Raw genomic sequence first — 12924 nt, forward strand, 5'->3', positions numbered from 1 at the left:
AAGTTTCCTTAGTGGTATATTTCATCTGAGTAATTAAAATTGGTGTACTATGTGTGGCCAATTTTTGTTGAAGAGCAATTCCATAGTATTATGGTACTGTATTTGCATTTTATCCCGATTGTATTGTCAGTGTCAACAATACTACTACGCTCAAAGTTCTCGCTAAAGTTTGATACCCTATGAATATAAAGAACAAAAAGAACAATTTTAGTTGATTTGCAATGCTTGTTATTTTTATGTCTGTTGTTCATTGAAATATTGTTTTTATTGATATTGGAAATGGGAACTTTTTAAAACTTGGTTGGTTCAGTATGGGAACAAACAATGGGAAAGGTAAACCTTAGAACATGCCTCTTGAAAGCTTAGAACAGAAGTTAGTCTAAACCTTAGAACATGCCTCTTGAAAGCTTAAAACATAATTTAGTTTCTGAATTTGTATTCTGAATCTGGATTTCTTTTTATCTGTCTTTGCTTTGTTTACAGGAAGAGAAACTTTTGGAAAGCATTGGTGGCATATTCTCTAGAATTTGAAAACCGATAATAATGGTGCAAGAACTTTAATTTCTTGCCCTGTTGTTTCTGAAGGTTACTATATTTTCTCCATTCTCACCATTTTAATTTTGATTAATTTGGGTTGTATGACACAATTGTTCTCATTAGAGATAATTGGGAGTTGAAGCGAGTCCTTAACATCACAGTGGATAATGCTACCGCAAATGATGTTGGGGTCCAGTACCTTAAAAGAAAGATGTTATCATGGAATTGTCTTGTTTTAAAGGGAGAATATGTTCATATGCATTGTTGTGCTCATATATTAAGTTTGATTGTGAAGGATGGCTTAAAAGAGATAAAAGATTCAATTTCAAAAATCCGGAGTGCAGTTAAATATGTGAAATCTTCTCCTGCTAGATTTGCTAGATTCAAGGCATGTGTTGAACAAGAGGGAATTTCTTACAAAGGTATTGTTTGTCTTGATGTTGAAACCAGGTGGAATTCAACTTACTTAATGTTAGAGGCAAGCTTGAAGTACAAAGATGCCTTTGTCTTGCTAGATATGCAAGATAAGAAATTTGGTGTTGAAATGGCCAAAAGTAATGGTGGTGTGCCATTAGAAGAAGATTGGGAATATGCGAGGTCTATTCTACCATTTTTAAAGATATTTTATGACTCTACCCTACGCATTTCTGGTTCATCTTATGTCACGAGTCATATGTATATGAAGGAGGTGTTTGGAATTGGTAAGACAATATTCTGAGAGTAGTGATGTGAGCATAAAATTGATGGCAATGAGGATGAAGGGCTAGTATGAAAAATATTGGGGAAATCCTAATGGAATTAATATCTTATTATTGATTGTTGTTGTGCTTGACCCTAGGAATAAGTTGGATTTTGTTAATTACTTCATTGACTACCTCTTTGAATCTAGTATGGCTAGTGAATTGAAATCAAAATTATTGTCATCTTTAAAAACACTATATGAACAATATCAAGGTATTGAGGAGGGTTCTCAAAGTAGCCAACAAGAATCTCAACTAGATGATGATGATGATGATCCTCATGGCATGAGTTTCTACCTAAGATCTACAGGACGTAGATTTGATTATATATCAGAGCTTGATAAATACTCGAGAGAGGATCCTGAACCTTATATGAAGTCAGTTGAGCTTGATATTTTACATTGGTGGAAAGTCAACTCGACTAGATTTCCTATCCTTGCGAACATGGCTCGAGAGGTGTTAGCCATTCTTATCTCTACCGTAGCATCAGAGTGTGCATTTAGTACAGGAGGAAGAGTGGTTAGTCCTTATCGTAGTTGCCTAACGCCTAAAATAGTGGAAGTGCTTGTTTGCACACAAGATTGGTTAAAAGGAACACCTTTCTCTATACTTTTTGATGAGGATCCTAAAGAACATGATAAATTTGAGCAAGGTTAGATTATATGACAAATTTATATACTTTTTAATTTATATTTTAAGTGTTAAAAAATTATGAAATATTTTATTTTATTTTTGTAGAGATAACCTCTCAAGATGAAGTGGGACCTTCAAGTGTTGTTATTAATTTGGATGATTGAAGTTTTGCCACAATTTGTTAGTTATCTAAAGTACATGTGTGTAAGACTATAACCTTAATGCTTTGTTTTTCATGTTGTTTTGTCTTGGAAACAGTACACAAATGCTCAATATTGTTTTTCAATGCTTTACAACAGGATGATTCATACATTGAAAGCTACATAAGCACCATCAGAGTTGATTTTGTGAGTACAATATAACACCTTTTTAACTTGTCATTTCAAACTGTTGCTCAATTGATAATTACATTTTACTTTGTGTAGAAAATTCACACTGTTGAGTATTATGTCTCGTAACTGCTAGCTGCACAACTTATATGTGTACATGTCCACAAGCTTTTCAAGACAAACAAACTTAAAATTGCTTTTTTAGATTTTTGTTAGCACAATAATAACATAAGCAAATGTGAGATGGTGCCAATATATTGTAAACAAAAACTATATTTGTTTGAGCTCTGTTATGGTTTGTAAGTGTGATTAGAGGTTTGATATTTCTCATTTGTGTGTTCTTGGAACAATCACCATTTTAGTCCCTTTCTTTTCTGAATAGAGTTACATTTAATAGTTTTATTATTTCATATTAAGAAATTATGTGCTTGCTTATTTTATAGTAGAAGAGACATATTGATCTTTGTATTTATAATCTAAAGGAGCAATGATCTGATTCTCTAAAACTTTGTTATTTCAGGGAAGCAGTACATGTATGAAGCAATCAAATCTGATGACTTTGCTACTCTTGTATACACAAGTGGAATTACTGGAAATCCAAAAGGTGTTATGCTAACACGTCAGAATCTTTTGCATCAGATTTGAAGTGCTTTGGAAGGCTGTTTTAGGAATTTTGCGTTTACAAGCTATTTAGGATATTAGTTTCCCGATTCCTGTACAAAATGTTGCTCTTCTCATTTTTAATTTACGGGATGAAGTGATATTTAATTAATGCAATTTTACTAGTTAGTGTTGTAGTTATTAGTGTTGTATAGTTAGTGCAGTTCTTGGTTAAAATTAGTATAATTCAGTTCAAAATTAGTATAGTTCAGTTTAAAATTAGTATAGTTAGTAGTTCAGTTCAGTTTATTTTGTACTTTAGTACAGTTTAGTATAGTTCAGTTCAGTACAGTTTAATAAAACAAAAAATAGTTCAGTTCAGTTCAGTTTTTCTGAACTATTTTTTAGTGCAGTTCAGTTTTTTTGAACTAGTTTTTAGTTCAATACAGTTTTTAGTAGTGCAGTGCAATTTAGTTTGATTTGTCCACCCCTAATACTTCTATTATGTATAAACTACAAAGGTTAAAAAGGAAAAAGCAAAGTCTGAACATGAAATTATATCCAAATAACAAGCATTAAAAGATGGTACATAGTTTAAATTTGGTCCTCTAAATTTAACAAGAAAAAGAAATGGAAACAAAAAAAGAAATCAGTAACTACAAAAAGAAGTCTCTAAAGCCAGTCAGAATTTTCAATTAATATAACTTCTGACGTTCAACTTCAGGACCATACCAGAGTAAAGACAGACAGACATTGAACTAGTCCAATGCTTTTAAATTCACCTGATAGAATAGGAATGAGTTGAAAATAAGTGTATTCAATGTCATATCAGAATCTAGGCCATGAAGATGAAATGTTGCTTTTGCTCTGGTATGTAGGAACCATATTATGACAAATTGATATATAGACTGTTGTTACCAATGAGGAAGCGTTGGTAAATTGAAGATAAATGATTTTGATGATGTTGCAAGAAGATAAACTTGAAGAAGCTGTTATAATTGTTGTAAAAGCACTTTGTAGAATATAAATGTATTAGGAAAGTCTTTGAATATGTAAAACTTAGAAAATCTCATACCTATAGTTAAGTTACTCATTTAATCGATTATGAGAAGCTATAATCGATTATCCTGAGCACTCTTGAAAAAGCATTTCACTCTGCAATAATCGATTATTCCTGCAAATAATCGATTATCAACTAGTTCTCTTGAGAACTGCCAAAGTCTCTGGAATAATCGATTATTCCTCAGGATAATCGATTATCACCTTTTGAAAAACCCTGTAACGGACTCAAATAATGGATTATCACTAAGAATAATCGATTATCTGTGGCAGTTATAATCTATCTCTACGAACTCAGACCAGTTTGCTATATAAGGTTGTTCCAAAACTTTTAGAAAGAACACTGAGCTTTTTGAGAATACAGTTTGTCTGAGGAAGTTCCAAAAAGCTAGTTCATTGCATTGCCTGGTCTCATGAATAGGAGAAGCTCGTGCTTTATGGATCTAAGGTTGGAGCGGTTCTCTTCGAGTTGGTAAAGCTGCTGCTCTTCCAGTTCGTTGGTCGAAGGAAGACTGTTTCAGCACTGTTCCGGTTCGTTGGTCGAAGGAGAGTGCAGATTGATTGTTTCCGGTTCGTTGGTCGAAGGAAGCATACTTCCCATTCGTTCGTCGAAGGAAGGTTTTATCTTACTGTTCATTTACCATATTGTAAATATGTGAATTTATTTTTTAGTGAAAACGTTAATCCCTTCTCATAGTGATTAACAACTGTACATAGATTCTTTTGAATCGAACCAGGATAAAAATTGTGTTGAATTGTCTTGCTCTCTATACTCTTTACATTTTGCGCATATCAACTGTTTGATAAATTTTCTCTAAGAAAATTATTTTCTAAAACTGACCATCTTAAAACAAGTTTGATCGAACACGCTTTCCGCTTTCGTATTTTATTCCGCTGCGCGACTCTATAATGATACCAATTGTTCCGACATGGATTAGAGTTAGCTTTTGGCTAAAGTTTATACATGTAGGAATGTTTCATCGTACACTTCCAACATCTTATTCTGCACCTCCAAAAATTCCATTTTTAACCTTCTAACATTTCATCCTTATCCTTATATTGCACCTCCAACTTTTTCAAAAATTTAACTTTTAACTTTAATAAATGTCTTTTCATTGTTTTTTCTTTTTCTTATTAAAAACACTATGTACCATCTTAATAATAATTAAATTTAAAATTCAAATATTATTTAATTATATTAAAATATTAAATTAAATTAAATGATTATTAAAATTTAAATAAAAATTAAAATTTTAAAACAATTATCCATCGGATATGGATATCCGTAGGATAACTTAGTGGATGTCTATATCCGATCAACAAATTTTTTAAAATTTGGTTTTTGTTTAAACTTTAATAATTATTAATTTTAATTTAATATTTTAATTTATTTAATATATTTAAATGTATTTAATGTGATTTTAAATATTATTTTTATTTTCATTATTATTATTCTTATTTTAATTATTATTATTTTAATTTTTTTAATAAAACTATTATAAAAATATAAATCATATTTTAATAATTATTAAAATATAAATATAATAAATAGTATTATAAATTCAATATTTATTAATTTTTAAATAAAAAGAAAAAGTGTTAACTGATGTTACGGATTTTAAACAAGTTTTCAAATTTTGGTTTTTATTTAAAATTTAATAATTATTTAATTTATTTTAATATAATTTTATATATTTGAATATATTAAATCAAATTTATTATTATTATTATTTATTATTATTATTATTATTTTTATTATTTTATTTTCTGTTTTTAATGTAATTATTATTATAACATAAATCATATTTTAATAATTATTAAAATATAAAATTAAATTAATAGTATTTAAATTTTAAATTTTAAATTAAATTAAATTATTATTAAAGGGGTGAAGATTGTTTTTAATAAGAAAGAGAAAAAAATGAAAAATTATTTATTAAATTTAAAAATAATAGTTTTGGAAAAGGTAAAGATGCATAATCAGATTATTAAAAGGTTAAAAATATAATTTTTGAAAATGTAATGAGATATTTGTGGCGTAGGATGAAACACTCTGTGTGTGTATGGACATAATCATAAGAAAGTGATCTTGGTAAAACACAACCATGAAAATCACGAGGCAGTATTTTTTATAATAAACTGAGAGAAACGAGTAACTTAAAAGACAAGACAATTTGTAGGATAAATGCATATCAGATAGTAGTGTAAGTGTCTACGTTTATGATTACCCTGTACCATAGCCCATCTGACTTCGTCCCAATAATGGAGCTATTTTCATTTACTTCCTCAACAGCAATAGTGTGTCTGGTGAGCGTGATCGTTGGTGTGATTCCGTTATGGGCGGTGAAGATGGTGTACACGCTGTGGCTTAGGCCTAAGAGGTTCGAGAAACTTCTGAGAGCACAAGGTCTTCGTGGTGACCCATACTCCCTTTCACTTTTCACCTCCAACCAAAACCCTGCTCCACAAAACAACCCTCAATCGCAATCTTTTATTGTCTCCGACGATGTTGCTCCTCGCTTGTCCTTGGGGCCTTACAACACTGTTGCCAAATACGGTTTACTTTTCCTACCTCCTCAAAATTTGTACCTATACATAAATGTTAGGTCTACAGAGTTTGGGCATGAAACTGATGTTTTTCGGTGATTCTTCCTGCATCATTCAATGTTCTTGCTACAACATTTTTTTTTATTTTAGTTTTTAAAATTTCTAAAACAAAACCACAGATATTCCTCCTTTAAATTTATTAGTTATACCATTATTCTCCTAAAATAAAATTTTTGGATCTTAAGTTGTTAAAGCAAAGCCGTTTTAGCAATTGCTGATAAGTGAATTATGTGCAGGCAAGAATTCGTTTTTTTGGAAGGCACAACACCAAAGGTCATCATCACTGATCCAAATCAAATCAAAGAAGTCTTCAATAACATTCATGATTTCCAGAAACAAAAGATAACTGGCATTGCCAAGTTCTTGTTCAGTGGTCTGATAAATTCCGAGGGTGATAAGTGGGCTCAACATAGAAAGATTATCAACCCTGCATTCCACTTGGAAAATTTGAAAGTAAGTTTATTACTTTAATTTATAAATAAACAATCTTTTCACAGCATTACCTAATTATTAATCGAGATGTACAAAAAGTATGTATACTTTTATAATGAATTTAACCAGTATCCTTGTTGTTTGGATATGAAGACTTTTGAGATAAAATATTGTTCTCTTTTAAAATATTTGCAGAACATGCTACCAGCATTTTCCCAAAGTTGTCATGATGTGATTAGCGAGTGGAAGGGAATGTTGTCATCAGATGGAAAATGTGAGATTGATGTTTCGCCTTTCATTCAGAATTTGACTCGTGATGTAATTTCTAGAACGGCTTTCGGAAGCAGCTATGCAGAAGGAAAAAAGATATTTCAGCTTCTCAGAATTCAGGGGTACCTTGTCATGACTGCAAAGTACTCTAACACACTAATATTGCGGTAATACCACATTGATTCGTTGTAAAATGTGATTACTAAATTATGCATGTTTTAGTTTTATTGAAACTCAACTGACCATGAAGTTCTTCGAACCTTAGAGAATCACCCTAAAAGCTAGACACTGTAGACAGAGATTAAGCTCTCCATACACCAAATCACTGCTATAGTGATGATGACAAATAATTATGAATTACATACAGATTTTGATCTAAGGAATATTTGATATATGTTTCAAAAAATCTTTGAAATTAAAGAAATGAGGCATACCTGACTTATACAAGAACCAATAATGTTACTTCTAGGAAATTGACCTTTATTAATTCAACATGTTTCTAGGCATTTACCGACACCTACCAAAATGAAGACGAGAGCAGTTGATAAAGAAATGAAAAATTCAATTGGGAATATCATAAAAAAACGAGAGAAAGCCATGAAGAAGGGTGAATCCAACAATAAAGATTTATTAGGCATGCTTTTAGAATCAAATCAAATGGAAATCCAGGGAAATGGAAACAGTAAGAGTGTTGGAATGACTATTGAAGAAGTAATTGGTGAGTGCAAGTTATTCTACCTAGCAGGGCAAGAAACGACTTCATCTTTGCTGGTTTGGACATTGATCATGTTGAGTAGGTATCCTGAATGGCAAAATCGAGCAAGGGAGGAAGTTCTTCATGTTTTTGGAAAACAAAATCCAAACATTGATGGGTTAAGTCAGCTCAAAACTGTATGTATCACATGATTTCATTTATTATCTTTATTAAAAATGAATTTCATGCTAACATGTGCCAAAATGTTTCTTCCCTAGATGACCATGATTCTGTATGAAGTTCTGAGGTTATTCCCTCCCCTTGTTTTCTACAATCGCAGACTCCAGAAGGATATGAAACTTGGAAACCTGTCACTACCTGCAGGAGTAAATGTTAGCTTGCCAATTGTTTTACTTCACCAGGATGTTAATATATGGGGTAATGATGCAATGGAGTTCAAACCAGAAAGATTCTCTGAAGGGGTTGTAAAGGCAACAAAAGGCCAAGTTGTATTTTTCCCATTTGGATGGGGTCCTAGAATTTGCATTGGCCAAAACTTTGCCTTGTTGGAAGCCAAGGTTGTGTTGTCATTGTTTCTGCAGAATTTCTCATTCGAGCTTTCTCCTGTTTATGTGCATGCTCCTGCAGTTATGCTTACTTTGCAACCAAAACACGGTGCGCCACTTATTTTTCAAACCCTATGATAATTGATCATATTCTGAACCAAAAAGGGTCATGGTTTTAGATCTACAAAATGGTCTCACAGGTATAAGACTATGCATATGTCACCTGGCTTAGTCTATCACTTTATTAGATTCCTTTCTGTAACAACAATCTCACCATGTTAGTGTATGTGAGTAGAAACTATATATCTTGTAAATGCATGTGTTTGAATTCCGTCTCATGGTTTAGTCATGAGGGCTTATTGACTGATGTATAATTAAAAGTGTGTTGAATGTCAGATTTCATGGTATTTACATGTTTTTGGAAAGGGATGATACTTTAAAGTGGTACTGACTAATTAGGTCACTAACCCACTTAATCTTTAATATATTTTTGTTTATTTTAAACCATTAAATATATAGTTTTATAATTTTATAAATTGATAATTTGAAATTTTGAAAATTTAATAATTTGTAAATTTGATAATTTTATAGTTTTATAGTATTATTGTTTTATAGTTTTGCAATTTTATAATTTTATAATTTTATAATTTTATAGTTTTATAATTTTATAATTTTATAGTTTTATAATTTTATAGTTTTATAATTTCATAGTTTCATAGTTTTATAGTTTCATAATTATAGTTTTATAATTTTATAGTTTTATATTTTATAGTTTTATAATTTTATACTCTTATAATCTTATACTCTTGTAATCTTATAAGTTTATAACTTTATAATTTTATATTTTTGTAATTTTTATAATTTGATAATTTGATAACTTGGATAATTTGATGTTGAAAGGGGCTTTCCTAAGTTTGGTAAAGAGTATTTTAAAATCATATACGAAGAATGTTAGATGCAAATTTTATGTATAGAAAAGTATAAATTGCACACTAGATCATATTTGCATGAATCTCGTCGTATTGATCAATTAAAACATATCAGAACATATCCGAAGTAAAAGATGGTTATATTGTATCTTTTAATCAATTAAGATAATAATCTAATCAATTAAAACAAAAATATAAGTCTACTCGATTAAGGTTTTTACCTAATCGATTAAAAAGCATCAGAATGTCATATCTTTTATATATGAGTAATCTAACTTGTTTCTTTACGAAATAATTGCATTCATTTGGCACACGAAGTTTGAGAACAAAAACACACCAAAAAAGTTGTCCAAAAATATTCTTGGAGAAAGCAAACATCCTCCTTGAAGAAATTTCAAGAATCTCCAAGGTTGGAAAAGAAGAACAAGATAAAAGAAAAAGAGTTCAGTGAATGAAAGTTGGAAAATGAGTTGAGAATTAGTTACATTTGAACTAAAGCAAAAAAGAGATTTTTGTTATTATGTTTTGATTTGTCTACTCTCCTAGCTTAAGGTACTTTATATCTAGAAAAACAAATTTCATTCTTAGCCTAGTCACAATACAAGTCTTGAAAGTCCTTGTGATGCTAGCTTGCATGTGAGTGTGTTTATTTTGGTTGAAACGAAGGGCAAAGTTGATTTGTGTGACAGTGATGGTAGAGTAAAAGACACACATCTTTATACACTAATGAGCTTGAGTTAAAGGTGAAAAAAGATTTCATGAATTAAAAAAAAAACATTTTATCATGTCTGTTGATCCCACATTAAGCTTTTGCATTTATCTTGCTCTAGTACAGTAAAAGGAAACGACAATGATTACTTTTTTTTATCCGCAGCGGCTCCGCAACTGAGGTATATACAGACGAGATAAAAAGTCTACCACTTTTTTCTTCGGTTGTGAACCAGGACAAGAGAGGGAGGGTCTTATCCCTCGGTTTGGAGTTGAACCGAGGCAGTAAAAGGGTTTTTTTTAATATTTTACAAAAGAATAAAGCGAGATATTAGTCTTTATTAATATATGCATCAGGTGGTCCCGTTCACGTTTTTGTATTGGACTATGATTTAGGCTCGCCTAGCGGTGGCGTCCTTTACCTACATCTATGTGCCTTTCTCTTTGACTCCCAAAAGAAGATATCATGAAAATCCAAGATTGAGTGTCCTGGTTTTACCTTTTTCATTGCCATTGTTTTATGTTTGCAACTGGACATTTTTTATTTGCACAAAGTTTAGGGTTTTCTTATCAGTATGTGTAAACCAATTCATGGTTCTTGCTTATTTCTTCCAGTACCCACGGAGGCGGAGGAATGCTACAAAATTAGAATCAAAATCAAAATCAGTCCGTTTTTTATTTGCCTTTTCATATTAGAAGTACAAAACAATGTTAATAACTTTTATGTTGTATACAACAAATTTCACGAACTCTCTTGCACAAAAATCAATCTCACAACAATTTATTACCCAAATCTCTGTTATCAACAAATCTAAACACAGGAGCAATACACACACATTGAAATAAGTTAAAATGAGCAGTGTGATATACCTGCAAGAGTCTCCGACATTTCTACCACATTGATGGAAAGACATGACATCCTGAAGCTTCAAGCCATGCCTTTGAATCATTTACACAAGTTCAACATAGCCTTCCTAGTTATACTTCAAGGGTTCTTCTCTTTCCACCAAACCCCACCAAGCATCCACCATCACTCCTTCAAGGGGAGCTATGCAAAACCCTTCATCTTTGAATTCAGAACCCCTTCTGCTTCCAATTCCCTCTTTGGCGTCTTTACAGCCTCGCTTTTTGAATCCAATTTCACCACTCACCACTTCAAATTCCAAAACCAATATATACAACCCCTACGATGTTAAAATAATTTATAAGAAAAACACTGTCATAAAATTTTAACAGACCAAAAAATGTTTCGAAATTTACATGTGTAATAAAAATTAAGGAGCAAAGAAGAGGTATCTACCAAAGCACAAACCTTGACAGAAGCCACCAAGAAATGAGCGGCCAGCTGAAGCATCAAACGAAACAGAAAAATGAGATTAAGAATAACGCTAAATGTGACCAAAAAATTTACCTTTTTTTTATGGCCCCAAAAATAACACAGAAAAAAGTACCTTTGTTAAAGGAACCCAATCCAACTCTGAGATGCCAACAAGAACCCAATCCCAACAATCCATCGCTCAAACTTTGTTAAAGGAGCGATTTTGAAGGGTAAAGACACAAGAACAAAACAAACCTGCAAATAAACAACCCTAAAAATCAATTTCAGAAGGTCGTGAAAGCATGGATGAGAGAGCGGTCGGGGTTGGAACCACGATTCTGCCAGCATTTAAGGGAGGACGAGAAGAACTCGTCGTCGTAGCCGTTGGGCTTGGCGATGACAGTAGACAAGTCGCCATCCGTGAGAAGAGGGTTAAAGGGACCACCGACACGGTTGGGGTCGTTGTCGCCAGACTTGTTGGCGAAGGTACGCCACTCGAAGTTCTCGTCGATGGAGTGGGACTTGAGGATGAGGTCGCGCTCAGAGTAGACAATGTCGCTGGTGGAGTAATCGGGGATGAGGCCGCACTCGGAGCAGACGACACGAGAAGAAGGCACATGGGAGATGGGAGAGGAAAACGCTTTTGCGCGAGAAGAAGAAGAATAGTGCGCTAGGGTAATATCAAGGGATATTGACTCGGTTTTCTGCTTAACCGATTTCTAAATGTTCGAAAAATTTTAAAAAATTGGAATTTACTTGGTTTTATGCCTCGGTTATGAAGCAACCAAAATAATAGACGATTTTCTGCCTCAGTTTCCCTTGAACCGAGGCCTATACGTTTATTGAAATTACAAAAAAGGTCACCGCATTCCAGAAAACCGAAGCATATTAGCCGCGTTAAAATCCTCGTTTTTGCACTATGGGCACCATAGTGTTGTAATCTTTCTCCTATGGGCACCATAGTTGAAGCTTGATTTGCTAAAGCCTCACTATCTCTTGATTGGTCTTTCCATGATGAGCAAGCATGATTGATTTATTTGCTTTGATTGAAGTTGTTTGCTTGAGTCACTAAACCATTGTAGTTGAGATATTTTGTCTAGGCTAAGTTTAACTTTTGTTTTTCATGAGTACATGAAAAAGTTTAAGTTTGGGAAAGTTAGTAAGTATTAATTAACTATTATTCACACTTACTAGAACCCTTTATTTGTCCTTATATAATGTGTTTTGTGTTGAATTCATGAAAATGTGTAAAATTTGTATTTAGTCTTCATAAATAGATTTAATTATCTATTTTTGGTTTATTTTGTTGGAAATTGGAAGATTAAAGAAGAATAGAGAGTTGCTGCCAAAAGTTCCTAGCTCAGCCACAAGCACTGCTAGCCCAACAAGTAGAGTAACTCTAGCCCAGCCAGAAAGTCTTGCGGCCTAGCTAATAGAGCACCTCTAGCCTAACAAGAGGATTTTGTGGCCCAGCGAGCATATCACCTCTAGCCCAATGAGAA

At 32.3% G+C, this 12924-nt stretch overlaps 1 protein-coding gene across 2 annotated transcripts; it reads left to right on the forward strand.

Moving 5' to 3' along the window:
• The first annotated feature begins 6092 nt into the window (after positions 1–6092).
• On the forward strand, positions 6093–8892 carry LOC148197137 (11-oxo-beta-amyrin 30-oxidase-like). 2 transcript variants are annotated; one of them, XM_088092963.1, is made up of 5 exons: positions 6093–6540; positions 6742–6958; positions 7133–7374; positions 7711–8098; positions 8180–8892. In XM_088092963.1, exons 1-5 carry the CDS (start codon positions 6119–6121, stop codon positions 8603–8605), a joined length of 1695 nt encoding a protein of 564 aa, XP_087949089.1. In that variant the 5' UTR covers positions 6093–6118; the 3' UTR covers positions 8606–8892. The 2 variants fall into 2 exon arrangements, with proteins under 2 accessions (XP_087949089.1, XP_087949090.1); XM_088092964.1 differs by having other exon boundaries at positions 6320–6455.
• Positions 8893–12924: the final 4032 nt, after the last annotated feature.

The sequence above is a fragment of the Vigna umbellata genome, chromosome 6, assembly GCF_029865625.1.
Source record: "Vigna umbellata cultivar VRB3 chromosome 6, Vumbellata_1.0, whole genome shotgun sequence".
In the NCBI taxonomy this organism is placed as follows: Eukaryota; Viridiplantae; Streptophyta; class Magnoliopsida; order Fabales; family Fabaceae; genus Vigna; species Vigna umbellata.